The sequence below is a fragment of the Pongo abelii genome, chromosome 1, assembly GCF_028885655.2.
Source record: "Pongo abelii isolate AG06213 chromosome 1, NHGRI_mPonAbe1-v2.0_pri, whole genome shotgun sequence".
In the NCBI taxonomy this organism is placed as follows: Eukaryota; Metazoa; Chordata; class Mammalia; order Primates; family Hominidae; genus Pongo; species Pongo abelii.
In genome coordinates, this window is record NC_071985.2 from 129,919,448 (window position 1) to 129,947,127 (window position 27,680).

Below are 27,680 nucleotides of genomic sequence, written 5' to 3' on the forward strand. Positions count from 1 at the left end.
TTTAAGTTATTAAATATGGAGTTGGAAGTTTTATGAATCAGATTTATGTGCTCAAACTTACAGGGACTTGAATGCTCAAGTTAAATGGCTATCAGCCCAGATAGTACTCTAGGCCTGAGTGTAATTCTGAGTTAATATGGTCATGACACACAGATTTCTATTAAATTAGTTTCATGATGAAATAAGGCCCAGGTGGAAATAGTCACATTACATCAAGAGCAGAATATTTGGATTTTTCTCTGGTTTTCACAGTTTCCAAAAGCTCTTGAAATTAAAACTCTTAGGAAATAAAAATTCACTGGCCTTATCAAGAGGTCACAGTGGCTTGTAGAGAGAAAAAAAAAAAAAAAAAAGATAATGTAAAAATATCATATGGAAAAATGGTCCCAATATATTAAGTGAAAAAAGTAATTTGCACAAATCATATGTGTAAGCATCCTTTTTTTGTAAAAGAAGAATTGATGGATGGGTAATACTTTTCAGAATGTTTGAAATAAATTGATGAGCTGTCTAAAGATTTTTTAAAAAGTTGCCCATGGAAGGTGCTGAGCCTTAAGCTATAAGACCATTGTTTTTTGTTTGTTTGTTTGTTTTTGTTTTTCAACAAATACTGAGCACCTACCTTGTGCCAGATACCATGTTTTGCATGGAGATAACAGCAATAAATAAAATAACGACCCTACCCTTATGGAGCCCATACCATTAGGGCAAGAGGCTATATATATATAATGTGTGTATATGTGTGTGTGTGTGTGTGTGTGTATTGAGTGATACAAAGAAAATAAAAACCATAAAGCAATAAGGTGAAAAAAAAAAGAAATTAAAACTCTTTAGATAATTATATTATTAAATATTACTAATGTTTTGATTTTATTGAAATCATACAAATTTATTGTTAGGTGATGTTTAATGTATCGTTAGGAACTCCTTTTTTTTCTTAATATAAATGCATCAAACTCATGCTTTTTTTATTTTTAATTTGGATTTTTCTGCTGTCTTAATTTCTCATTCATCTTTGTAGGTAGGGATTTCTTTTGATACTAATTTTTCTAAAAGAACATAATAGTTGGATCTATATATTTACTCTAAAAATTTCATATAAATTTCCTAACAATAATTCCTTTTAAGCTTATTGAGGTTTTTACTTATTTAGTATTACAATTATGTTACTGTCTTTATATATGCACAGTTTTTAAAATGTGTTGACTTTTAAAATTGGCCTTTTGCTCACATTTTATTTGTTCTTTACCATTCAGTATAAACTACCAATGGAGTAAAATTGAGTTTTAAAAAATGAATGAATGTAGTATAGATTTCCTGAGCCAGAAGATAACATAGAATAACAGCCTAATATTTACAGCTGATTTGTAAAATAGGTGTTTCGTTCAATCCTATAAGACTCTTCTTAACATTGAAATATAAGTAGGTCATTTTTCTTCTTCATATATTTAAAAATAAACCACATCTCGCTCTGGTATATGTGTACTTTAATATGCTAACTGAATCTGTGTCTGTTTTTTTTTTTTCTTTTCCAGGGGGACATCCAGCAGTTTTTGATCACAGGTGACCCCAAGGCAGCATATGACTACTGTGAGCATTATAGTCCAGACTGTGACTCTTCGGCACCCAAGGCTGCTCAAGCTCAGGAACCTCAGATAGATGAGGTGAGGAGCACAAGACCAGAGAAGGTCTTCGTATTTCAGTGATATGGACATAGCAGTGCAGTTTTTGAACTTACACTTATTTATTCCATTTCAATTAAACTATGCTTTGTATTTTAATTGTGTTGTAATATTTCCAGGAAAAAGTGACTTGAATATATTTGGTACTTGTTTTCTTGCTGTTGAAGCATTTTATTACATAAATTTATTAGCAATAGTGGTGCTTCACTTGTATACTGTGTATAGGCACATATTCCATTTTGGAAGGGGTGAGAAGAAGATAATATCTAATAGCGATATTTTGACCATTAGCATTTAAATAATTAACAGCCTCAAGATAGGGTAACATATTTTCTGGTGTACATGCCATCTCCCTAGGCCTTTGGCAATGCATACAAATGAGAAACTGACATTAGAACTATCTTCAAGTTTTCAGGCTGTGTTGAATAATTAGAGGGTTTTTAAAAAAATTTTTCTCATAGGAAAATTTAAAAGCATGTGAAATGAAAGGAATTTAAGCCTCCGTTGGGAGCAAAACTATATTTTTGGATTTTTTTCCTTAAGACTTAGAGTTTTAAAAAGGAAGTAGAAATTTGAAAATATCAAAACTGTTCGAAAAATGAAGCAGGTAGTATTTTTCTCCCCTTTTAAATGTACTATGAGGTGCCACCATTTGAGTTTTACTGTTTATAATGGGTCAAAATCTTTTATCTTATTGTTAATTCTGCATGTGAATTCAGGTTGGATTTTTCACTTTCAATGCTAGAAATATGTTTTTGACACTACTTTACTTTTTAAGTTTTAATAACGAATTCTGTTGCACTGATATTTTCCATGACTTAATGTTAGTTTTTGTTTAAAAAGCAGGGTAAAATTTTAAGAACCCAACAGGAAGGCAAATATGAGAGTGTAAAGATAAATTACTGGGATATTCTATTTACCTGTTTCACAATTCTCATATACTTCATTCTTTTTATTCTCTCATGATTCACCAAATATGTTTTCTGTGAATTCTGAAGTGATAGATAAAATAATTATCAGGTTTAGTGTTTTTATATCTAAGAGCTTATGTGCTGACTTAATATTAAAATTTACAGCATTTACTGTACATTTTCAAGGTTGATGAGATCTGTTTTGCTCCTTTATAAAGAAAGATAAGGCATATTATTCTTGTTAGCAACAGATATGGCTCTGATTTTTGGAAGAAGGGAGGTTTGCATTCTTAATATATCACTTTGAGGTGTTTTGTTCCCATGTTGTAATGCTATTATGTCAGGTAAGCTGTTATTTTATCAAGGTAATTTGTATCCATCTTCTTAAGTTCATTTAAAAATGAACTTGCCATTTACTATTTTAGTTGTTGACATGTATATTTAACATTCTGTTGAGATGTCAAACTTGGTTTTACTACAAGCATTTCATGAGAAAAACAGCACATTGTTACAGTAGAAACTGCATGACAATCTGGTTGGGTAATGCAATAATATATAGCAATTTTACCTTTCTTTAGATTGAGTAAGTCATAATGAAAAAGTTTTTTCTTTAAGAAAGAATTAGCTTTCCCTTTTTTCTCTAACACTAAATTATGTTGATCCTTCAATAATAAGATAAACATCTATACCAGCATCAAAAACTACTTAATTGAATTAGTAAGTAGTGCTTATATTAATTTTAAACTATATGTATTAATATGTCATTATATGATAAAAACGCATATTAATAATTCATCTTCAGAAGTTCTACGTATATAAATTAATAATGCAATGTTGGTTGCCAACGAATAACGAACATAAAGTGCAATATGGAGCATCAGCCATACATGTACTTTATATTACTTAATTGTTCACTAATAAAATTCTGGCATTGCATGTTTATTATTCTAATTTGGATTAATAAATATGTCAATTTATTTTATAAATCAACCGATATGCTTTTTCCAGCTTATAATTTTGTCTACTTGGTATCCTGTAAGTAACATATCCTAATCTATTCTTAAGATTCATATTGTTATATGCTTGACATAACTTTACAACCATCACCATGGACAAAGAGATTTATAATGTAGACAGATTATAATTTAATCATAATATCATCACATTTTAATTTTATTTGAACCTACACAGTGCCATTTAAATAGGTGACAAGCTAATATTAAAATTATGATGGAGTTGGGATTTTCTTATTAAGTGAAATTATCTTCCTATCTTATAAAAAATTAGATGTTAAATCTATGTGATTCCTTTTGATATTCTTTCTTAAAAAAGGATGAAAACAGAAAATGAAGTGACAATCTTTTAGAAAGGAATTTACAAAACAATTAGCTTTTCAAAATGTATTATCTTTTCACTTAATATGTATCATACATTCATTAGATGCACAGGTTTTTACTGATGTCACCAGTTTTCTTACAAATTAAGTAAGAACAGACATTATGACATTTCTGGAAGATCCTTTCTCCTAACCTACTCTAATTTCTGTTAGAATACCGACAAAGTTGAAATTATTCCATTACTGCATGTCTTTTTGTATATATTTGTCTGATTGATTATAACTAGTTCTTTTTTCTCTACTTGTCTCAAGCCATCCTTAGAATTCCATAATGAGGGAGAGAATTATCTCCAAAAATATGTTATGAGGCTTTACGTAGCAATATATATATACTAAGCAATGTCCTGAGTATATTCATGACCACCACACGGAGGAAGCTGTGCAGATAAAGGAGAACCAGGAGTGAATAAGCTCTAAAAGAAAGATGTGCTGGCTGGGCGCAGTGGCTCACGCCTGTAATCCCAACAATTTGGGAGGCCGAGGCGAGCGGATCACCTGAGGTCAGGAGTTCAAGAGCAGCCTGGCCAACTTGGTGAAACCCTCTCTCTACTAAAAATGTTTAAAAAATTAGCCGGACATGGTGTCAGGAGCCTGTAATCCTAGCTACTCGGGAGGCTGAGGCAAGAGAATCCCTTGAACCCAGGAGGCGGAGGTTGCAGTGAGCCGAGATCATGCCACTTGCACTCCAGCCTGAGCGACAGAGCGAGACTCCATCTCAAAAACAAAACAAAACAAAACAAAAAACAAACAAACAAAAAACAGAAAGATGTGCTTTAGTGCCTAGGGTAGTTAACATGTTATTTCCTCCATTATTTCATAACCAGTCTGGTTAGTCAACATTTGGAGAGTTTAAATAAAGGATAGAATTATGAAAGTTAGAAGATAATTTGTCCTATAAGAGAAAAACATGATATAAAATTGACTACTTTGGTACAGGTCTATATATATCCTTATATGCATTTCAATTAAATCCTTATATGCATTTCAATTAAAATGCATTTAAGTTGTCCAGGTTTAAAATTGGCCCTTTATGCATTTACTTATTGTTTTTGTAATTCATAACTCCTCTTAAGCTACTAGAGCTTATTATTAGAAGGCACTGTGATCACAATTTTCTAAAACATTTGTGGTCAACAGTTCTTTTGCTGGAAGATTAAAAGGGAATGGTTAAAATGCAAAGAGAGATCCAGTTGATACATAATTGGAATTGTGTCAAATACACTACTTAAGGAATTATGTGTAGATTGCCCCTGGAAAATATATATTAAGTATGCATATTATATGTATTATCATATATGTTTGCCCTAGGCAATTACATATAAATCGCCCCAGCATGCATATATATATATATATATATATATAAAAATTGCCCCAGCATGCATATATATATATATATATATATTTTAGAGTTTTAACTTGTTGAGTTTACTGCTTTTTATGTTACATATGACTTAGTGTATTTAGTTATTTTGATTAAAAATTGAATTTAACTTATGTTTAATAGTATCTATATTCTTGATTGAAAATTAAAATTTTTATAAAGATATTGAGCTTTGGATTTGAGCACATTATTTTGCTCATTATTTAATATGTACAATTGTCTTTTAACTCCCTCTATTAAGAAACATATCTCTCCTTAATTAAAATCTTTTAATACAGAAGAAATTAGTATAAAATACTATTTCCAGTGTGAATTTATTATAAGCATTTTAAGATATCTAAGTGTTATGCCTTTTTTCAATAGAGAAAAAGGCAGTAATTTTAAATATTAAAATTATGTATTAATTATAAGCACATTTAATTTTGAATCTTTTAATGTCTCACAAGAATTTTGTGCTCTTTTTGATCTTAGGAAAGTCTAAAGGAAATTAGGAATTTCTTAATACATTTTAGATTTCATTTGCCCATTGGTTACAATATTTCAAATACAGTATATACTTATTTCATATTCTTTGTATTCCCTTTCCCTCCTCCCCTCTTTCCCATCTCTCAATAGATGTGAAAATCCTTTCATACTTAGGAAGACTACTCTCCACATTTTTATTTTTAGACATGTAGCTTAATTTAAAATTCCCATTGAAATTACTGTAGAGCTCTTACAGAGAAACATTGCATAGCCATTTTTACAAATCAAAATTAATGAATATTTGACATCTATGTCCAAGTACATAATTACTGTGTTTCAATTAACATTCCATAATTAAGAGTTTGAATTATTATTCCAAATTTTTTGTTTTCTCGTGATACTAACCACTATTCTGCTCATAGGAAATGTGCTTTGTCACTCCTATGTTATTATACTCTGTATAAGACAGTATAATACTTCTATGTAATACAAAAATAACTCATCAATAACATTAATATCTTGTCTCTTAACATTTACACTATGTAAAAGTTAAGATGGTTCTCACTTTGTGAGTAGTATTTTGCCACTAACACAATTGCCTGATATTTTTTCCTTTGCAATGTAGTATGCACCAGAGGATATAATCGAATATGACTATGAGTATGGGGAAGCAGAATATAAAGAGGCTGAAAGTGTAACAGAGGGACCCACTGTAACTGAGGAGACAATAGCACAGACGGAGGTAAAAACAAAGCAGTGCCTGTGTATGTGGTGTCCTGCTGTTCGTCATCCTGTGGTTCCTTATGTTGACTGTTCCTCAAACTTACCATAAACCTTTCATTCATCTTATTTCTCTGAACCAATAACTGTGATTTTTATTTGACAGTAGCCGTTTTGAAGAATGATGTCCATTTCACTTTTGCTTAGCCTTCCTTTCATCTGTGCTCTATATTTCCCTCCTCATTTATTTATGTTTTCCATTCCATCTTTCACCACATTTTACAGAAAAAGAAATCCAATTTCATAAAGAAGACGAGGACAGTGGCTACTAACTCAAAGAAAAAATCCAAAAAGTTTACACCCCCCAAATCTGAAAAATTTTCATCCAAGAAGAAGAAAAGTTATCAAGCATCAGCAAAAGCCAAACTAGGGGTAAAGGTAGCAAAGAAAAAGCAATCAAGATCTATCCTAGATAAGCTGGAAGATCTCTGATCATGAGTCATAGTCTTAACCCAACTAGATAAATACTCACTTGGCTAATACTATAACCCAATTAAATCATGATTTCCATACATTTGGGATTACCTTATATGTTTACTAATTCTCTTCTGAATTTACCATTAGGCAAATATCGTTGATGATTTTCAAGAATACAACTATGGAACAATGGAAAGTTACCAGACAGAAGCTCCTAGGCGTGTTTCTGGGACAAATGAGGTAATACGTATAGACAGTATTACATCACAGTCTCACTTTTTAAATATGTAATTTATTTTGATATACTTCACTCTGGAAGAATCTATAATTTCTCAAACATCTGATGTTTTTATTCTTTTACTAAAGTAAGAGAAACAATAGCAGTGGTTCACTATTACTAAAAGCAGTTCATCTGAAATCAATGCCAATTCAGGTTTTCATGACTCTTTGCTTCATGCAGATGCTAAATTGATCAAACTGAATTGGCTGCTATTATTTTCTTAATTGCTCCTGGAATTGAGCAAGCTTTTCAACATGTTGTGACTAAGGGTATTCACAACATGTTTCTTCTGTGAGAAGAATCCTCTAAAGTGAAAATTGTATCATCAAAGGATACAATTAGAATTTTACTCCCTCTGATGAATAATCATGCATTTTATGACAGCAAGCATTTTCAGAAAATGTAGTCTTAGTGGACTTAAATAACTATTTACATTTTCAAACTTGTTAGGAATGTAATATTAATTCTTATTAAACTAATATATCTTAATCTTTCCATTATTTTCTATGAAAATATTTAAGTACATGTAGGTAAAAATTAATCTTCCTGAAATTCATATTTCACGTGCATTCTGATCATGAAGAATACAACATACAATTCAGTTTAACTTTGTTAAATATCTGGTATACATTTTGGTATAATTTTATCAGAAAATGAATATAAGAAATGTAATTTAGTTATAAGAAAATTTATGTAAAATGTCTCTCAATTAGGCAAATAGATTTATGTGAAAACACAAAATTGAGAATAATAAATGTTTAGGGTGAGAATGGACTTTAACTTTCTTTTAGATGAAATTAATAATTTTCAAAAAAATGAGTATTTTGATTCAAGATGTTCATTTACCTAACCAAATTCATCCAGCATTTTAGTTCAGAGCTATGATTATAGCAATATTCTCACCATAGATATTATGCAGTCTCTGTAGATAGCAAATACTTCTTGTCTAAGAATCCAAAAAAATTATGGTTATTGGACATTTAATTTTAGTGAAAAATTACTCATCATTTATCTACATATTTTCATTCACAAGATTGTGTAATACTATTATCTAATATTACTCTATCATCTAGATTTATCATGGAATAGAAAATAAGTTACTTAAAAATGAAACTTACAAATTGGCAATATAAGCCTAGGCAATACAATAAGATCCTGTCTTTACAAATAAATTAATCAATGAATTAGCTGGGCATGCTGCTGCATGCCTGTAGTCCCAGCTACACAGGAGGCTGAGGCAGGAGGATCATGTAAGCCCAGGAGTCCCAGGCTGCAGTGACATATGATTGTACCACTCGACTCCAGCCTGGGTGACAGATTGAGACCCCATCTCAAAAAATAAAAAGTGACAAGATAAGTTATTTAATTTGAGCCTCATCATGATCATAATAAAACCAAATATTCACATGATAAGTCAAATTCAGGTTTATTCTACTAGTAAGGAATTATGAGAAAAAATGGTATCAGTTTTTATCTATGTCTCTGAGGAAGTATTATTGACATAATTCTTACTTTTAAGTATTAATTAATATTTATTCCTTACTCTTCTTGAGAATTGTACAGTGATATTTTATATTTCATTATCTTAAATGTTGATAGCTATCATTTATTTTATTTACTTTAAAGAACTCTTTGGTGTAATACTACTTCCCTACATATGAGTTACTCTGCATAATCATTGTAATGATACATCTCTATTTACACTGATATTGGTATATTATTATTTTATATATGGGATGAGACTCAAACTTATATGGCTTATCCTTTTAGCAAATGTATTTCATAATGATGTTCTATAAGATTTAAAAATTAGGCAAAGCTGCCAGGGTGTGGGGGCTCAAGCCTGTAATCCCAACACTTTGGGAGACCAAGGCGGGTGGATCACCTCAGGTCGGGAGTTTGAGACCAGCCTGATCAACATGGAGAAAACCTGTCTCTACCAAACATACAAAATTACCCGGGCATGGTGGCGCATGCCTGTAATCCTAGCTACTCGGGAGGCTGAGGCAGGAGAATCGCTTGAACCCAGGAGGTGGAGGTTGCCGTGAACCAAGATTGTGCCCTTGCACAACAAGAGCAAAACTCTATCTCAAAAAAAGAAAAAAAAAAAAGAAAAAAAAGAAAGAAAAAAAATTAAGCAAAGCTTTAACTCCATACCTTTTTTATTGTTCAAATCTTAAACTGTGAAGTAAATGAAATTGACTAACATGTTTTTCCAATGGAACAAGCAAATACACATGTTAATTCCATGTGAATATTTGCAGTTTATTGGAGAAAGTGCTTTGAAAGCAATATCTCTTTGTACATAGCAATGTACAAATATATTTCTTTCAATGATACTGAAAGACTACTTTCCAGGTGTTTAGAGTTGCTTGAGTAGTAACAAAATCGCATCCCATCACACGCCATCAAATTGTAATTTAAATGCTTACCTTGCCTTACTAACAATAAACTTCATGTTCCTCAATTCCTTGCAATTTAAATTAATAGCCAAATCCAGTTGAAGAAATATTTACTGAAGAATATCTAACGGGAGAGGATTATGATTCCCAGAGGAAAAATTCTGAGGATACACTATATGAAAACAAAGAAATAGACGGCAGGGACTCTGATCTTCTGGTAGATGGAGATTTAGGCGAATATGATTTTTATGAATATAAAGAATATGAAGATAAACCAACAAGCCCCCCTAATGAAGAGTTTGGTGCAGGTGTACCAGCAGAAACTGATATTACGGAAACAAGCGTAAGTTGATACTACGCACTGTGTCATTGTGTGTCTTATTTATGGGATATTTTTATGTCCATGTCCATCTTAATGTCTTTTCAGGTTTAAAATGCAGGTTGAATTTTTATGTAAATTATGAATGCCTGTTACCACTAGGACAACTTGTTAGATTCTTTCACATGGGAATCTTCAGCAGTTGTATATTTGGCCATACTTTTGGAGTCATTATTTGAAAGTAAAATCTTGAATAGAATTGCATCAGAAATTTTGTCATTGATAAGATTAAAACATAGTTGTTTTTATTCCAAGTAGCAAGTCTGATTTTTTTTTCTGATTTTTAGACTATTTATTAAATTTAATTTGATGACATTTCTTAATGCCTGGGAATAATAACTGACATCTATAGATGTCTTTATAAAACATGTTTATATGAGGCAATCGTTCAATCTCATTTTAAGATTCAGTATTAATGCTTCTTATGCCTCTCTTTTAATTTTTGCCCTATTTAAGCCTTCAGCAGGTCTTCATATTTAAAAATATATTTTAATAGGTTGTTTTAAATGTGTTTAGTTTACTAAATTATCTTTTTAAAAACAAATGGCCAGCCAGGTGCATTGGTTCACGCCTGTAATCCTAGCACTTTGGGAGGCAGAGGCGGGCGGATTACCTGAGCTCAGGAGTTCTAAACCAACTTGGGCAACACGGTGAAAACCCATCTCTACTAAAAATACAAAAAAAAAATAGCTAGGCGTGGTGGCGGGCGCCTGTAGTCCCTGCCTCAGAAGTCTGCCTCAGGAGGCTGAGGCAGAAGAATGGCATCAACCCGGCAGGCGGAGCTTGCAGTGAGCGGAGATCGCGCCACTGCACTCTAGCCTGGGCAACAGAGGGAGACTCCGTCTCCAAAAAAGAAAGAAAGAAAAAAAAAAAAAGAAGAAAAGAAAGAAAGAAATGGCCTTACAGACATTTAGGCTGTTTTGAATATTTCATTCAACAGATAAATGGCCATGGTGCATATGGAGAGAAAGGACAGAAAGGAGAACCAGCAGTGGTTGAGCCTGTAAGTAGTGGTGTGAATGCACTTTAAATGTTGGTAAAATTGCTTATGAGCCACCATTACGTGAAATTATTATGTATGTTCGTGTTTTACCAATGATAATCTTGATGTCCGGATGTTTGAAATTCACCACAATTAAGTAAGTTAATAAGGTCTTGTCTAGAAAGGAGAATTTCAATACAACAAAACATTATAGAGCTGCAGAAATTCAAAATTTGAAAGTAGCTGAAATTTGTCTTGTCTAATTCTCTTATTTTAAAACTAAAGAACCGGAGATCTAAAGGACTTAAGTAATTTTCCTGAGGTATCAAATGTTTGATCAATGAGATATAATAGGACTTTTAATTTTCCTACTTTCCAATCCAATGATATTTCTCTCTAATCTCTATGACTTCACATTATTTGAAATATATTATATCACATACATATTTGTTACATATCCAAATTGTGTCATATGATAATATATTTTTTACTTCCTTTTCATCTACAGAAGAATCTCTAATTCACTCCAAATTAATCCTTTAAAATTTATATCAATATTATTACTAATAATATTGCTAAGAAACAGAATCTTACTTGGAAGCAGTTTTACCATTGTTTCCTGCTAATAAACAATTCGGAAAAACTAATGTATTAGAACAACACAAAAATGATTTCAGAAATTGTAAGGACATAAAAATTTCAAAAAAAAAAAAACAGAGAAAGAAAAATGATAAAGAATAAAAAGAGACAATTTTAAGGACGTTGTTGGCCATCTACTCATTACTCCAAAATCATGCAACATGCTCACAAAAAATATTGAAAATATTTTTTTCAGAATGAATCAGTCCTTATTATAAAAAATTTTAACCCCCTTTTTAAATGACATTAAAGCTTTTCAGGAGTCCAAAGATGGAGTGGAATCATAAATGTTTTAGAACTGAGTTCTTATTCTGAATAGCTCTTTATTCCTTTGCTTATAAAGAGCTTATATCATATTTATTCATTTTCCTTTTGCTTGGATTTTTCTGTAATTTCCCTGAATTAAAGAGCTTATTTTCCATTCTTTCATTTACACAGCAGATATTTACTAAGTTTCTGTTTTATGCCAGGTATTATTCTGTGGGCTACAAACAAACAAACGAAAAACAAAAAAACAAAAAACCTTGGTAGATTGTTTTGTCTGTACTCTTCTTGGGAGCACTTAGCATATTCTCCTTTGTAATATTATTCATTTAATATTCATTTCCACTCCACTTAATTCACACATTCTCTGAGGGCACAGTCTATATCTTCTTTTTGAATTTCTTTCCTTCCCTGTGCAAAAACATTTGTAATTAATTTAAGTGCTATGAATAGATAATTCACTATTTAATATGCAATGATATAGTGTTCTCTTATATTCATGTAATTAAGAGGTTGGGGGTTATATTTCCCTGGTAGAGATGTTCTCTTTTCTTATTATAGGGTATGCTTGTCGAAGGACCACCAGGACCAGCAGGACCTGCAGTATGTAAATGTTTTAAGATTATTTTTGTCTATTTAAAGTAATCATATATAAGATTTCTATTCATTACTAAATGAGAACATTTTAAACTAATTAGAATATTGAATTATAGAGAAAAACGTTTGTTCAGAGGAGCTGGTGCCTTTGAACTGCCTTCTGATTTATCTATCCAAGTAATACTCTTTAAATTTTGTTTTACATATTTTTGCGGCTTAGATATCTCTGCATCTTCTAAACTCATTTTCGTCTTCATACTGAAATATATGAAAGTAAAGAAAAGTCATCCTTATTTTCATTGCAGAGGTATAATTATATCTCAACAAACAGAATGGCAACATCTAGGTAGACTGTAGCTGCCTTATCTATACCTCTGTGTGGAGTAATTATCAGATTCCATTGTGGTATCCTGATAAGGCTGATGTTACTCAGTGTGTTTATTCTCAGGTGATTGCACTGATAAGACCTGGTAATAAATCATCTGTCTTTTGTGGAATTAATTCAACCCTTGTCTTGATTTGCATTTCTCTGATGGCCAGTGACGATGAGCATTTTTTCATGGGTCTTTTGGCTGCATAAATGTCTTCTTTTGAGAAGTGTCTGTTCATATCCTTTGCCCACTTTTTGATGGGGTTGTTTGTTTTTTTCTTGTAAATTTGTTTGAATTCATTGTAGATTCTGGATATTAGCCCTTTGTCAGATGAGTAGGTTGCGAAAATTTTCTCCCATTCTGTAGGTTGCCTGTTCACTCTGATGGTAGTTTCTTTTGCTGTGCAGAAGCGCTTTAGTTTAATTAGATCCCATTTGTCAATTTTGGCTTTTGTTGCCATTGCTTTTGGTGTTTTAGACATGAAGTCCTTGCCTATGCATATGTCCTGAATGGTAATGCCTAGGTTTTCTTCCAGGGTTTTTATGGTTTTAGGTCTAACATTTAAGTCTTTAATCCATCTTGAATTAATTTTTCTATAAGGTGTAAGGAAGGGATCCAGTTTCAGCTTTCTACATATGGCTAGCCAGTTTTCCCAGCACCATTTATTAAATAGGGAATCCTTTCCCCATTTCTTGATTTTGTCAGGTTTGTCAAAGATCAGATAGTTGTAGTTATGTGGCATTATTTCTGATGGCTCTGTTCTGTTCCATTGATCTATATCTCTGTTTTGGTACCAGTACCATGCTGTTTTGGTTACTGTATCCTTGTAGTATAGTTTGAAGTCAGGTAGCGTGATGCCTCCAGCTTTGTTCCTTTGGCTTAGGATTGACTTGGTGATGCAGGCTCTTTTTTGGTTCTATATGAACTTTAAAGTAGTTTTTTCCAATTCTGTGAAGAAAGTCATTGGTAGCTTGATGGGGATGGCATTGAATCTATAAATTACCTTGGGCAGTGTGTCCATTTTCACAATATTGATTCTTCCTATCCATGAGCATGGAATGTTCTTCCATTTGTTTGTATCCTCTTTTATTTCATTGAGCAGTGGTTTATAGTTCTCCTTGAAGAGGTCCTTCATGTCCCTTGTAAGTTGGATTCCTAAATATTTTATTTTCTTTGAAGCAATTGTGAATGGGAGTTCACTCATGATTTCTTTCTCTTTGTCTGTTATTGGTGTATAAGAATGCTTGTGATTTTTGTACATTGATTTTGTATCCTGAGACTTTTCTGAAGTTGTTTATCAGCTTAAGGAGGTTTTGGGCTGAGACAATGGGGTTTTCTGGATATACAATCATGTCATCTGCAAACAGGGACAATTTGACTTCCTCTTTTCCTAACTGAATACCCTTTATTTCCTTCTCCTGCCTCATTGCCCTGGTCAGAACTTCCAACACTATGTTGAATAGGAGTGGTGAGAGAGGGCATCCCTGTCTTGTGGCAGTTTTCAAAGGGAATGCTTCCAGTTTTTGCCCATTCAGTATGATATTGGCTGTGGGTTTGTCATAGATAGCTCTTATTATTTTGTGATATGTCCCATCAATACCTAATTTATTGAGAGTTTTTAGCATGAAGGCTGTTGAATTTTGTCAAAGGCCTTTTCTGCATCTATTGAGATAATCATGTGGTTTTTGTCTTTGGTTCTGTTTATATGCTTGATTACATTTATTGATTTGCATATATTTAACCAGCCTTGTATCCCTCATACCAGTTAGAATGGCAATTATGAAAAAGTCAGGAAACAACAGGTGCTGGAGAGGATGTGGAGAAATAGTAACACTTTTACACTGTTGGTGGGACTGTAAACTAGTTCAACCATTGTGGAAATCAGTGTGGTGATTCCTCAGGGATCCAGAAATAGAAATACCATTTAACCCAGCCATCCCATTACTGGGTATATACCCAAAGACTATAAATCATGCTGCTATAAAGACAGATGCACATGTATGTTTATTGCGGCACTATTCACAATAGCAAAGACTTGGAACCAACCCAAATGTCCGACAATGATAGACTGGATTAAGAAAATGTGGCACATATACACCATGGAATACTATGCAGCCATAAAAAATGATGAGTTCATGTCCTTTGTAGGGACATGGATGAAATTGGAAATCATCATTCTCAGTAAACTATCGCAAGAACAAAAACCCACACACTGCATGTTCTCACTCATAGATGGGAATTGAACAATGAGAACACATGGACACGGGAAGGGGAACATCACACTCTGGGGACTGTTGTGGGGTGGGGGGAAGGGGGAGGGATAGCATTAGGAGATATACCTAATGCTAAATGACGAGTTAATGGGTGCAGCACACCAGCACGGCACATGTATACATATGTAACTAACCTGCACATGGTGCACATGTACCCTAAAACTTAAAGTATAATCATAATACATAAATAAATAAATAAGTAAATAAATAAATAAATAAATAAATAAAAACTCTTGTCATCTAAAATAATGTATGATACTGATGCATTTAAATATGTTTACCCATAAAATGAAAGATAATTGCCTCTAACCTAAATGATTTCTATATGTTCAACTTGGCTATCAAATTTTTGAGATCTAATTTTATGAGTGTTCCATTTTTTCAGTTAGAAAAGAGACCAAATATGACCTTAGAGACTTTACATTGGCATATTCTTCTTTCCTGTTTTTCCTTGAAATGTTTGCCTCCCCCTTGAGAGCATCTGAACTAGCTACAAATTGGTTTCTATATGTTGTCTTTTCACAGGAAGATAAATAGGGCAACTGTTTAGAAGTCTAGTGTATATTTATAAAATATAAATGAACTCTTCCATAGGACTAGGGTGAATTCATCTGAATATTAATGAGATTAGGAATCTGATTCAGATATGGTGTGTTTCTCTATAGGGTATTATGGGTCCTCCAGGTCTACAAGGCCCCACTGGACCCCCTGGTGACCCTGGCGATAGGGTAAGTGAATGGACATGACATCTCATTACAAATGCATGTCATACAGATTTAAATAATTAAAATGTATTCTACAAGTATAACGTTATTCTCACTGCATGTGGGAGGGGTAAAGGCAGCATGAATTCAGTGCTGCACGACATTTTAGTTAACATTTTAAATATTATTTTAAAGTGAGAAAAAAATGTGCATTTATCTATGGCATAATTAGTACGCAAACTTTTATTTTCACCCAATATCCATATTGATATGAACTCATTACATTAGGGATTCTGGTATTCAAATTTGAATTCCAAACATATTGTCTAGGTATTTCCATTTATATTTATTTGTATGCTGACAGAATGAGTTAATAAATCTAAATTCTACTTTGAAGATCAAACCCTGGGTTACATGCTGAAATATCTCATTTGTGTTAAGTCTCTCCAAACTCTTCTCATAAAATAACCTTCCCTTTTTTTCCCAAATCCTTGAGTAGCCAATAACTTTGAACTTTTTTTCTTTTGTTCTTTAGAGGATCAGAGATGCAAATAAGTTATACTTTTCATATAATTACAATTTAAATAATGTAAAAACTTTTTAATTTAAATTTAATGGAGGAAGATTTTTAAATATTTCAGAAATTCTGGATTGAGTGATAGCTATTTAAGGTCAGAGGACATAAGAGTGTATTATGCAAACGTTATGAAACTTTTTATTTACATACTACACTTGATCTTAGCCAAAAGGCCGAGAAGCGATAAACTTTTTATTTAAAATAAAGTTCATAAGGTTAGTTCTCACATGCTCTGCTTACTTAATTTGATATGTCCAGTTTCTTGGAAACATTTATTTGTAATAGTCATTTTAGTTAATATTTTTAAATCCCGCTATATTTTCATAAGACCTTTTGGTATTCTGTAATTTACTCACCTTAAACTCTACATCAGGTGACAAATTCATCTCTTTACACTGTGCCTTATATAGAGAGACATATAAATGATCTACAAATGTAGGAAATATTTTAGTAATAGGAAATTATACCATTCAAGCTAGATTTGTTGGGATTTTAAAAAATTATTTCTTTATAGAAGCCATTATTTGAACTTACTTTAACAGTTCCTTGAAGCTTGTAGAGAATCTATTGAAATAATATTCTAAATAAAATATAATTTTGCCAATCTAGAATCAATGTTAACACTTTCCTAGGAGTTAACTTTTTATGAGAAATTCACATTTGAAAACTGCTGCTGCATTTTTTTATATATTGGTTGGGCGCTTTGAGTTATAGCATTTTGTATTTAGTTATTTATTAATTTTTGAATTCACTTGCTTCCCTGCCAAGTATGACGTGGCTATGTAGAAATGTCTCCTTATATTGAAAGCTTATGGACATATACCTTGTATCTATGAGTCACATACTTATGAACAGATGTATATATTACATATTTAATATTTTCTATATTCATATCCATATCTTGGATTTCTGGACAGCATAGTCACACCTAAACTTCTAAATGTACATGTATGTATGCATGCACGCATACATACACTGAGTATATTTAATCAGTAAACATTTAAAATAAATTAGTGATTATCTATGATTAACATTAACATGCTAAAATTAGTCATTATCTGTGTTAAAAACTATCTCTCTTGAAGATAGTATCTATTGTCTATTAAAATATAGTATGTAGTTAAGTATTCTACTAAATAAATACTATTTATGTATCTGTTAAAGAATACTAAAATATACCTTAAACCTAATAATTCTTAAATAAAATTTTCATTATTTACTTAAATCTGTTTTTATCTAACTGTAAGAACCAGGCTTGTACTACTTATTTTTCTCACATTACTTTCCCTTAAAATATATGTGAACTCTTCATCTTACACAGTTTTAGGCTGTGAACAAAGTTTGAGCAAAATTTATAGCTTAATTGGATTATATATTAATAACCAAACATTATTAAAATCATCTAAAATTGTGCAAGAGAATAGAATTCTGGCTAGGTATACTTACTAAAAACAGATTAAATAAGGTGGAAAGGACAAATGCAAATTAGATAAAGTAGACTTATCTTATAAGTTATTCTAGTTCTAGTAAATATTATTTTGATATTTATTTATTTTGGTTATTTCATTTATTTTTCTAGGGCCCCCCAGGACGTCCTGGCTTACCAGGGGCTGATGGTCTACCTGGTCCTCCTGGTACTATGTTGATGTTACCGGTATGTTCTTTTTTATGTTATAGAGATGACTTGATATCCTGTCATCTTTTTTCTGAAGTTTATTGTTGAACCATATTGAAGAGCAATCAACTAAAAACCATTGTATGAGGTAGAAATACTTGAAATTAAGCAGCAATTGGAAATTCAGGGAAATTTAACAAAACAAAATTATGGTAAGTATCAATCTCTGCATTAAAACTAAGAATTCATTATTTGATTACACTCTTAGCAACAGAGTTTTTAACAATATTTCCAATTGTGGTTTATCCTGAGTCACATTATTAACGTGTTTTTCATATGTTATTTAACATAGCATTAATATACTATTTACCATCTATTATCTATATAGTCATAAATAGTATTTATTTGTAGTGTTATTATTCATTGCCCAAAAATTATTTGCTTTACTGTAAGATTCCTTTGTAAAGTTTTTGTTGCCCTGGTCTTTTGGGAAAAAAATGTGTATTTTATTTATCAATTTCAACATAATCAACAAAGTTTCAAGAAATAATTACTTAGAATGAAAAATTGACTCATACTGCATTTTGAGTTAAAATGGAGCAAATTTTATAGAGGAATATTACAGAAGATCTGTTTTATAACATGAGTACTTAAGAATGGGTGAACAAAATAAATAAATCACAAGGAAAATTTCCTGTGTATTAATGGATATTCCAAAAATTTTGACAAACAAAATAGAGATTCAGCTGTAACTGTCACTGAACTTGGTATATTTGGAATTTTATACAAATGAATCAATAAAATGGGTAGCATTTATGCTTAAAAAAAGCCACAATGGTTTATTCCAGAGGTATAGAAATTATAGCATTTAAAATTGAAACAGAGTTTCTAGTTTCTTCTTCTACAAATGGTAACCTGTAGTGTAAAGAACTTCCATAGGAAATAGAAAGAGCAAAAACAAAACAAACTAGATCTCATGATTCGTTATGGAGTTACTTTGTAATTTTGTAAAATCCCACCATTTTAATAAGTGGTTTTTATCTAATGATCAAAGCACATAATTCAACATGTTTGACAAAGCTAATTTTGAATTTATTAATGTTATCTCTTCCAAGTTCCGTTATGGTGGTGATGGTTCCAAAGGACCAACCATCTCTGCTCAGGAAGCTCAGGCTCAAGCTATTCTTCAGCAGGCTCGGGTAAGAAAGGATAAACTTGCATTCCCACAAGATGACTGACTCTGTGTCAAGTATATATGTGTGTACATATGGGAAATGCTACCATTATTAATAGAATATTTACTTCTGAATAGTATATTGAACTTACTTGGAAAACTGCTAAAATTATATTTATTTTTCTAGTAGTAATGTTTATTAATTGAAAATTATAGTTAGGTAGTTGACCAATGCAATGTTGCCATTATATAATTCTAGCAGTCTCCCACCATAACACGCAAGATTTCTATTTTTTTTCCCAAGAGTATTGATATATTTACACCTAGTGCACCTTATCTTTCACATCCAGTTTTACTCTGCTAACTCATAAGTCAATGATGGGTTATAATTAAGAGAATAAAATTTGAGATACATTTGTTCTTAATTTTCTGGATTATTTAACATACCATGGATAACACAGAAAATTAAATATCTTGGACATCATATATAAGAAAGAAACCTTCAAATTTCTTACCAACCCTAATCTTTATAATCTGTAGTATTTTTAAAATTTCAGTTTATGATTTTTTTTTTGGTTTAAAGTTTCCACTACTTGTAGACTTATAAAATATAGAAATACATTTATGTTTTTTAATTAGTTTCATTTAAATTAGAATATACGCAAGAAAATCAAAAGGATAGACCAGGAAGGAATTGGAATTCATATAACATTTTTATTCATAGTATTGGTTTTCTTTTTAAGGAAGAAGGAAATAAAGGATTTATGGTTGGTATGGATATGGTTACCCGCCTTCTAACCAATATAAATCACTTCTGTGATAAAATTTTTATGCATCATGATGAATTTATGCATGTGTAAAAATATCTGAAAACATGAGTAAAAATTGTAATTCATCCTCGATATTTGTTTATGTCTTTCCTAAGTCTATTAATCTGAAAATATATCATTATTTGATTGTATCATGTTTAAAGATAATGAAAAATTAAAATATTTGTTTATTAGATTTTGGCATAATGCAAATCTAAAATTATTTAAAATAATTTACTAAAGATTTCTATAACTTATTTTATAAAATATATTATTTTGAACGATTTTAAGGTAATTATTTGAACTTAAATATTTTATGAGGTCATTGAATTCCTCATTTTATTAGTCCTCTTAACCTACTTGAAAAATAGGTAGCAAGCATTATAATTCAATTTTTCAGATATTTAATCTCAAGGATTAAGAAGTATATTGTCAAAAATCTCATGGTGAGTCAGTAGTGACTTTGGAGATCCTACTGTTTTCATCTCGTGCACTTTTCTAATATGATTTTGCATTTATTTCTGTTGTGGTATTATTTTTGATATCTTTGTGATAAATCTAAGTGTTCATCTGTTGAGCTCTAATATTCAAAATAGCACACAATACTAATTTAACATCTATCAAATTTTTATCTTTTGTACTGTATGTGTTTCAGCTTTTCAAGTATGCTAATTTCACATTTCTAATATTCAGTGTAACAATAGTGCATGTAATCAGTTTATTATGTGTATGATTATACAAAATAAAACATTCTTCTCTATAGCATTATATTTCAGATATGTTAAAAGGCACATATTATCATAACACTTCCTGACCAGTTTTGTTTTATGGTGTCTGGCTTTAGTTATCATAATTTTTCCTAAAATATTGCTAAAAGAATTTTATTTAAAGTCTCTCAATTTGTGCCTACACATTTAAGAGAAAAAAGCTATGCATTGTTCTTGAGAAATTCAGAATAGTAAATTATCAGATATTAGTTGTTCTAAAATCTAGTTTAACTTTTATTTTTGATTAAGGCATAGCAATATATGTTACAAGATTTTATATGTTAAAAAGTTTTTTAAATGTCTGATATTTACCTCTTTTGTCATTCTAGAAATTTGCAGTTCTTCAGTAACCTGACACTCTTTCTAGCATGTAGCTATTAAATCTGTGTTGATCATGTATTACTTAAGGGCAGCTTGTGCAAATTCATATTGTACTTTAATGTGCTCTTCCAGGAGAATATTACTGAATTTGATATATTTTGTTTTCTAGATTGCTCTGAGAGGCCCACCTGGCCCAATGGGTCTAACCGGAAGACCAGGTCCTGTGGTAGGTTACCCCAACAAAGATAATATATGTTAAAATTTTCAAATTAGCAGTTCCCTGTGCAACTTCTTCCAGGGATTGTGCATATCTCTGGTTGGTGACAATAGTGTATGTTTTCATGCTTGCTGTTGTTTCCATTAAAAAAAATCCTTCTCAATTCGGTTTTCAGTACATTTTCATCAAAAGATCTCAGTAAAAAATTTTAAATTGAATAAATAAAATTAAAAATGTAATTGAGTCATATCCAACTATTAATTTCTTAAACTGTACGTATCATTCATTTGCCTAATATTCAGCTTCCAAAATTATGTTTTACATTAAATACTTGAGACTTAATTTTATATTAAACAAAATGTTTGTTAAAAAAGAAAAATTTATTTGAGGCCAATGAAAATTATGATACAATCTTAGGGCAAGCAAGATCCTTTTTTTTTTGTAATTATTATTATACTTTAAGTTTTAGGGTACATGCGCACAATGTGCAGGTTAGTTACATATGTATACATGTGCCATGCTGGTGTGCTGCACCTATTAACTCATAGCAAGATACTTTTTAAACTGCAGGTTGCCTCAGTATTCCACAAGGTGCTTCAACTATTAGAGAGAGTATTTTCTCTTGTAGAAATTCTTGGAAATAACAAAGTGTTATATTTTTCTCACTAGCATGATAGCACGCTAAGATATTTCAAATATTTTTGTCTAAGAAATCTTCAAATACACTAGAATATACTAATGTTAAGCGGTGTAGCAGTTCACAGGATTCTCATTAATTTTAGAATAGATGGATAAATAATTTATATTTTAAGTATTTGTTTTTTTGTATAAATTTTTTTCTACTATGCTTTCATATGCTCTCATAGACTTTCAAAATATTTTATGAAAATAATTATATTTACAGAATGTATTATTCTGAAAGTTAAAATCTTCTCTGTATTGTATGTAGTAGACACTTGCAGCAAAACTATTGTATTCAAATTTAAATCAAGTACTTAGTCTTCTAATTATTTAGTCTGTTTTACTGATTATATTAGGATGATAGTTTTTCTTCATGTATTTTATCGAAGATTTTATTATGTAGATTTCCTTATATTTATATTTACCATAATTTGGTCATAAAATTTTATATATATTTTGCAGGAATATACATTCAATCATATAAGCTCACGGGGAACACATATTCTGATAATATGTTTCATAGAATTTAAATTATATAATTTAACACATTATTAAATGTTTATCATGTATTTTATCATGCTTTGCTTTTCCGAAATACAGTAATATGGCAGATTCTATATCACTTAACCAATTAAATAGAGTTAATTTTTAATTATTTGTTAATGACTCAAATTTACATAACAGGAAAGTAAGTAGTATGTTAGTGTATTATAAAATTTGGGGTCAGAAGAATTAACCTAGGTACTTTATTAAAAATAAAACTTTCTGGGACTCTGAACTTAAGACTCTAATGTTGTAGATTCAGGATTGGAACCAGCGACTGTAATTTTAATACGGGCACCAGGTTGATTCCTATGGCCAAAGATATTTGAGAGACAGTGCCATATTTGATTTAATTTACAAATATCAGGCTGGGCGCGGTGGCTCACACCTGTAATCCCTGCACTTTGGAAGGCTGAGGCGGGCGGATCACCTAAGGTTGGGAGTTCGAGACCAGCCTGACCAACATGGAGAAACCCCGTTTCTACTAAAAATAGAAAATTAGCCAGGTGTGGTGGCACATGCCTGTAATCCCAGCTACTTGGGAGGCTGAGGCAGGAGAATAGCTTGAACCTGGGATGTGGAGGTTGCTGTGAGCCCAGATTGCTCCACTGCACTCCAGCCTTGGCAACAGAGCTAGACTCCATCTCAAAAAAAAAAAAAAAAAAAAAAAATTTACAAATATCAGTCCTAGGATATCTAAAACTCTATTATTCAAATAAATTTCATTTATTATCTTGAAAAACACAAGGAAATGGATTCATAGAGGCTAACGGCAGCAATGAGCAGAAACAAGCGAGGCACATTAGCAGTTCTTATTTTCATTAAACAACCATTAAGAGCCAGCCAATTTTCCAGAGCCTGTTGGCAAAGAGAAAATATTGACAACCATAAACACATTCTCAATGTCATAGCCAAAATTAATTAATTTTATCTACTTATCTCTTTGATATGAACGTTTTAGCTTCCTTAATTATTGAAGGTAGGTATTGAGAGAAAAAAACGTATTGTTTCTTTTTAGCATTTCAAAACATGCAAATTTGATGTTTGCATCAAAACATTAAATTGTTAGTCTTCCAAATATCTCTTAATTCTATAGTCTAAAAAAGTATTCACTAGATTAAGATTTAGAAAAGAAAGTCTACATCGATATTTTGACATCTGTATATTTTTCCTATGAAAAAATATTTTAACCAATTGTTTACATCTAGTTATCTTTATAGACAAATGGAGGACTGTATCATAAAACATGCAGGAAGTGAAGAAAATCTGTTTTTTCCCTATTATTTTATAGTCAATGACTGTGTGACATTTTTTAGAATAAATGTTGGAGCAAAATAATTATAATCTGTTGAGTAGGTAGTGCTTATATACAGAGAATGTAATACAGTCGATTAATTAAAAATAGTCCGTTATATAATCGCATAATTGCATTCAATTCAGTGATTAATAATCTGACTTAATGTAGAACCCCAGTTTTTCTCTTGCAGAAGTTTATTTGCAATAATTCTTTATTGGAAGTTTGAAAGTCATTATTCTCTTAATTTTAAAGTCAGAAAATTCATGTTACTTGACTTTTTGTATTTCGTGGGCATCATGTTAATACTTCTTTTACTTTGGAGTCACCAGGAGACTATAGCTTGCTACCACTTTTCAGATTTAGCATAATTTAAATCTCTGTCATACTTTATACGATGTAGTATTTAATGGAATATGTATGGATTTAAATAAATTAGAATCTTTTAGAACACACAGTATTTCAGCATGAAGTAACTATAATCACCATGTTTATTTTTAATGTTCTGAAGTTTTTTGGGGATATGTGTTGCCTAGTGTTTAATTTTAAACCTCACAACTTGTTTATAAAGCAATTTTATGTTTTGTTTATTTATTTTAGTATACATGCCAGGTTGTTGTTGCACCTTTTAAATTTTTATTTATTTTTATGTATTTATTTTTTGAGATGGAGTTTTGCTCTTGTCACCCAGGCTGGAATGCAGTGGTGCTATCTTGGCTCTCTGCAAGCTCTGCCTCCCCGTTTCAAGCAATTCTTCTGTGTCAGCCTCCTGAGTAGCTGGGATTACAGGTGCCCGACGCCATGCCCGGCCAATTTTTGTATTTTTAGTAGAGATGGAGTTTCGCTATATTGGCCAGGCTGGTCTCGAACTCCTGACCTCAGGTGATCTACCTGCCTTGGCCTCCCAAAGTGCTGGGATTACAGGCATGAGCCACCATGCCTCGTCACCTTCTTAATTATTTAAATGTATTTAAGAGATATTTGTTATACAGACTTATTCTCATGGGAAACAACAAACCAACCTGGGAAAAATGTGTTAACACTATTTCACGGCAATTATAATAGTATCAGTAACACCAGGTTCTTGCCATTTTATTATTATACAATTCAGAGTCTAAAAAATATCTGAATATAAAAGCAGTAATATTTTGTCAGGGACTTGACTTTGTCAAGTCCTTACACTATAAATGGATTACATGTATATCTGATTTGGTAATAATGGGTTACTCTACTACTACATCACAGTGTAGTGATAAATAATGCTTTGTGTATCATCATATGAGTTCTGATAGTGCACACACAAAAGACAATTTCAATGTGATTTCATGAGGTTAGCTTCTGTGTAGTGTTACATAAAATATAGACCTTTATCGCTCACAAATTGGAATGTAATCAATATGTTGAGAAGAGATATATTTCAATGCAAGTGCTGGAAAATTTTACTGTGTTAATTAATAAGTTAATGCTAATATGATTACATATATTTTGAATAATGTTTAATTATTTCAGGTGCAATTGGCAGGATAAAAATAGTTATGAAATTGCTAAATTAAGTGAAATATCTTCACTTTTTCTCTATAGGGGGGGCCTGGTTCATCTGGGGCCAAAGGTGAGAGTGGTGATCCAGGTCCTCAGGTAAAAAATAAAAATTTGTCTTTTTGTTCTTGACTGGCTTCTTTGATACAGCATAATTCCTTCAAGAATGCATCAATAGTTCATTTTTTTTTGTTGTTCCTGAGTAGTATTCTATTGATGTATGAGGGTTTATTTTGAAATTAAAAAATTCAGAGAAAACTGATTATGATATTTGGGTGATTCAAGATATAGTAGCCTTCTTTTTTATGTTGGGTTAACTTTGCCATTAAAAGGATGGAAAATGCAGCTTAACTGGGAATCGTGTAAAAATACTGATATTAGACTATATGAAAATGTACGGAGTTTATTTTTTTCCAAAGTTTGTGAACTTTCTGCTCAACATTTTCTTTTTATAAAATAGATGAACCTGAAAACATATTGTAGTAATTGTTTTGGATTTTAGTTTTCCTTGACTCCTTTAATCCAAAAAGAGAAATGTGCTGTCAAAGGAAGGATTATTTTCATTAAAAACTAAAAAAAAAATTTGTACTGTTATTTTTGGCCCATGCCTTCAGACTGGAGTTCAGAGTACAGTCTTCTCATTACAAAGCTACATACTCTTTAACCTGTAGACAATCTTTTTTTTTTTTTTTTTTTTTGAGACGGAGTCTTGCTCTGCTCTGTTGCCCAGGCTGGAGTGTGCAGGCAGTGGCATGATCTTGGCTCACTGCAACCTCTGCCTCCTGGGTTCAAAGGATCCTCCTACTTTAGCCACCCAAGTAGCTGGGACCACAGGCATGCGCCACCATGCCCGGCAAATTTTTTTGCATTTTTTCTAGAGTTGGGATTTCACCATGTTGCCCAGTCTGGCCTCAAACTCCTGAGCTCAAGCAATCTGCCCTCTTGGGCTTCTCAAAGTGCTAGGATTATAGGAATGATTCACCGCGCTGGGTCTTTAGACAGTCTTAATTTTAGATTTCTAGAATGAACATTTCACAGTGATTATAAAAATTATTTATATTTTCAAATTTGGGTTTCATTTTTTTCTACCATGTTTATTATATGCATATTGTTTCAATTAACTTTAAATAGTATATGTAGTTAGTTAAATATGAAGGTCTATGTAATATTTATAGTGGAACTACATTTGACCTATTATTAGCTGTATACTATTATTTTAAAACATGTATATCAATCCCCACGAAAAGTATATATTGACACATTATGGTGTACTGCTACTGAAGAAAAAGATAATGAGAATTTTAAACCTTTAATCTGACATAGTATGGTGCCAGTCAATAATTTGCTTCGGGGATTGCCAAATTGTCCTCCAAAATTTTGTAGCTGATTAAAAGAGATGTGTACCAGGGACTGAGCTAAATTTTAGGATAATAGTGGGGAAAAATAGATTAAAGAATTTAGCAGTTCACAATCTAAATGGGAGATTCAAACTGAGAAAAGACCATTACAATCCGACATTATAAGCGCGATGAAAAGAGAAATATCTAGTAAAGAACATCCAACAAATGAGAGAAAGGTGAAAGAAAGGGGATTGGAAAGAGAAGAGAAATGGAATAGATAGTTAAGAGTGTGTTCCATCAAGGCAAATGTAAAACCCCAAGGTTTGGGGAATAAAATGTGTAATTATTTCTTTTATTTAAATGTAACCTTATGTCTACATATATAATTAATAAGTGATATGATCTTTTTTGTAAGAAGCCATTTAGGGCCGGGCGCGGTGGCTCACACCTGTAATCCTAGCACTTTGGGAGGCCGAGATGGGTGGATCACGAGGTCAGGAGACCGAGACCATGCTGGTGAAACCCCGTCTCTACTAAAAATACAAAAAATTAGCCAGGCGTGGTGGCGGGCGCCTGTAGTCCCAGCTACTTGGGAGGCTGAGGCAGGAGAGTGGCGTGAACCTGGGAGGCAGAGCTTGCAGTGAGTGGCGATCACGCCACTGGGCTCCAGCCTAGGCGACAGAGCTAGACTCCGTCTCAAAAAAAAAAAAAAAAAAAAAAGAAGAAGCAATTTAGAAAAAATAGGTATTTAAGGTATTTATTTGATGTGAACTTTTTGTCTTCTGCTTTATCTGAACTTTTACATGGAAATAATTTTCTTGTGTTTGAATGATAAATAATTTCTTGTGTTTGAATGATAAAATAAATTTCTTGTGTTTGAATG

The 27,680-nt window shown here is 31.7% G+C and overlaps 1 protein-coding gene and 1 pseudogene across 2 annotated transcripts in view; one reads left to right on the top strand and one right to left on the bottom strand.

Moving 5' to 3' along the window:
* The window catches only part of COL11A1 (collagen type XI alpha 1 chain), a 243,381-nt gene that overhangs the window by 88,419 nt on the left and 127,282 nt on the right, over positions 1–27,680 (top strand). Inside the window, exons 5-15 of one of the 2 annotated variants that reach the window (XM_024230767.3) lie at positions 1,536–1,664; positions 6,461–6,577; positions 7,180–7,272; positions 9,803–10,057; positions 11,034–11,096; positions 12,540–12,581; positions 15,885–15,947; positions 18,080–18,154; positions 19,231–19,314; positions 21,356–21,412; positions 25,503–25,556. In XM_024230767.3, the coding sequence (XP_024086535.2) occupies positions 1,536–1,664; positions 6,461–6,577; positions 7,180–7,272; positions 9,803–10,057; positions 11,034–11,096; positions 12,540–12,581; positions 15,885–15,947; positions 18,080–18,154; positions 19,231–19,314; positions 21,356–21,412; positions 25,503–25,556 (1,032 nt within the window). Of the gene's footprint in view, positions 1–1,535; positions 1,665–6,460; positions 6,578–6,840; positions 6,994–7,179; positions 7,273–9,802; positions 10,058–11,033; positions 11,097–12,539; positions 12,582–15,884; positions 15,948–18,079; positions 18,155–19,230; positions 19,315–21,355; positions 21,413–25,502; positions 25,557–27,680 lie in introns of both variants that reach the window. The other variant, XM_054530629.2, reaches the window with a different exon arrangement.
* LOC129052706 (U2 spliceosomal RNA) lies at positions 16,606–16,685 on the bottom strand (annotated as a pseudogene).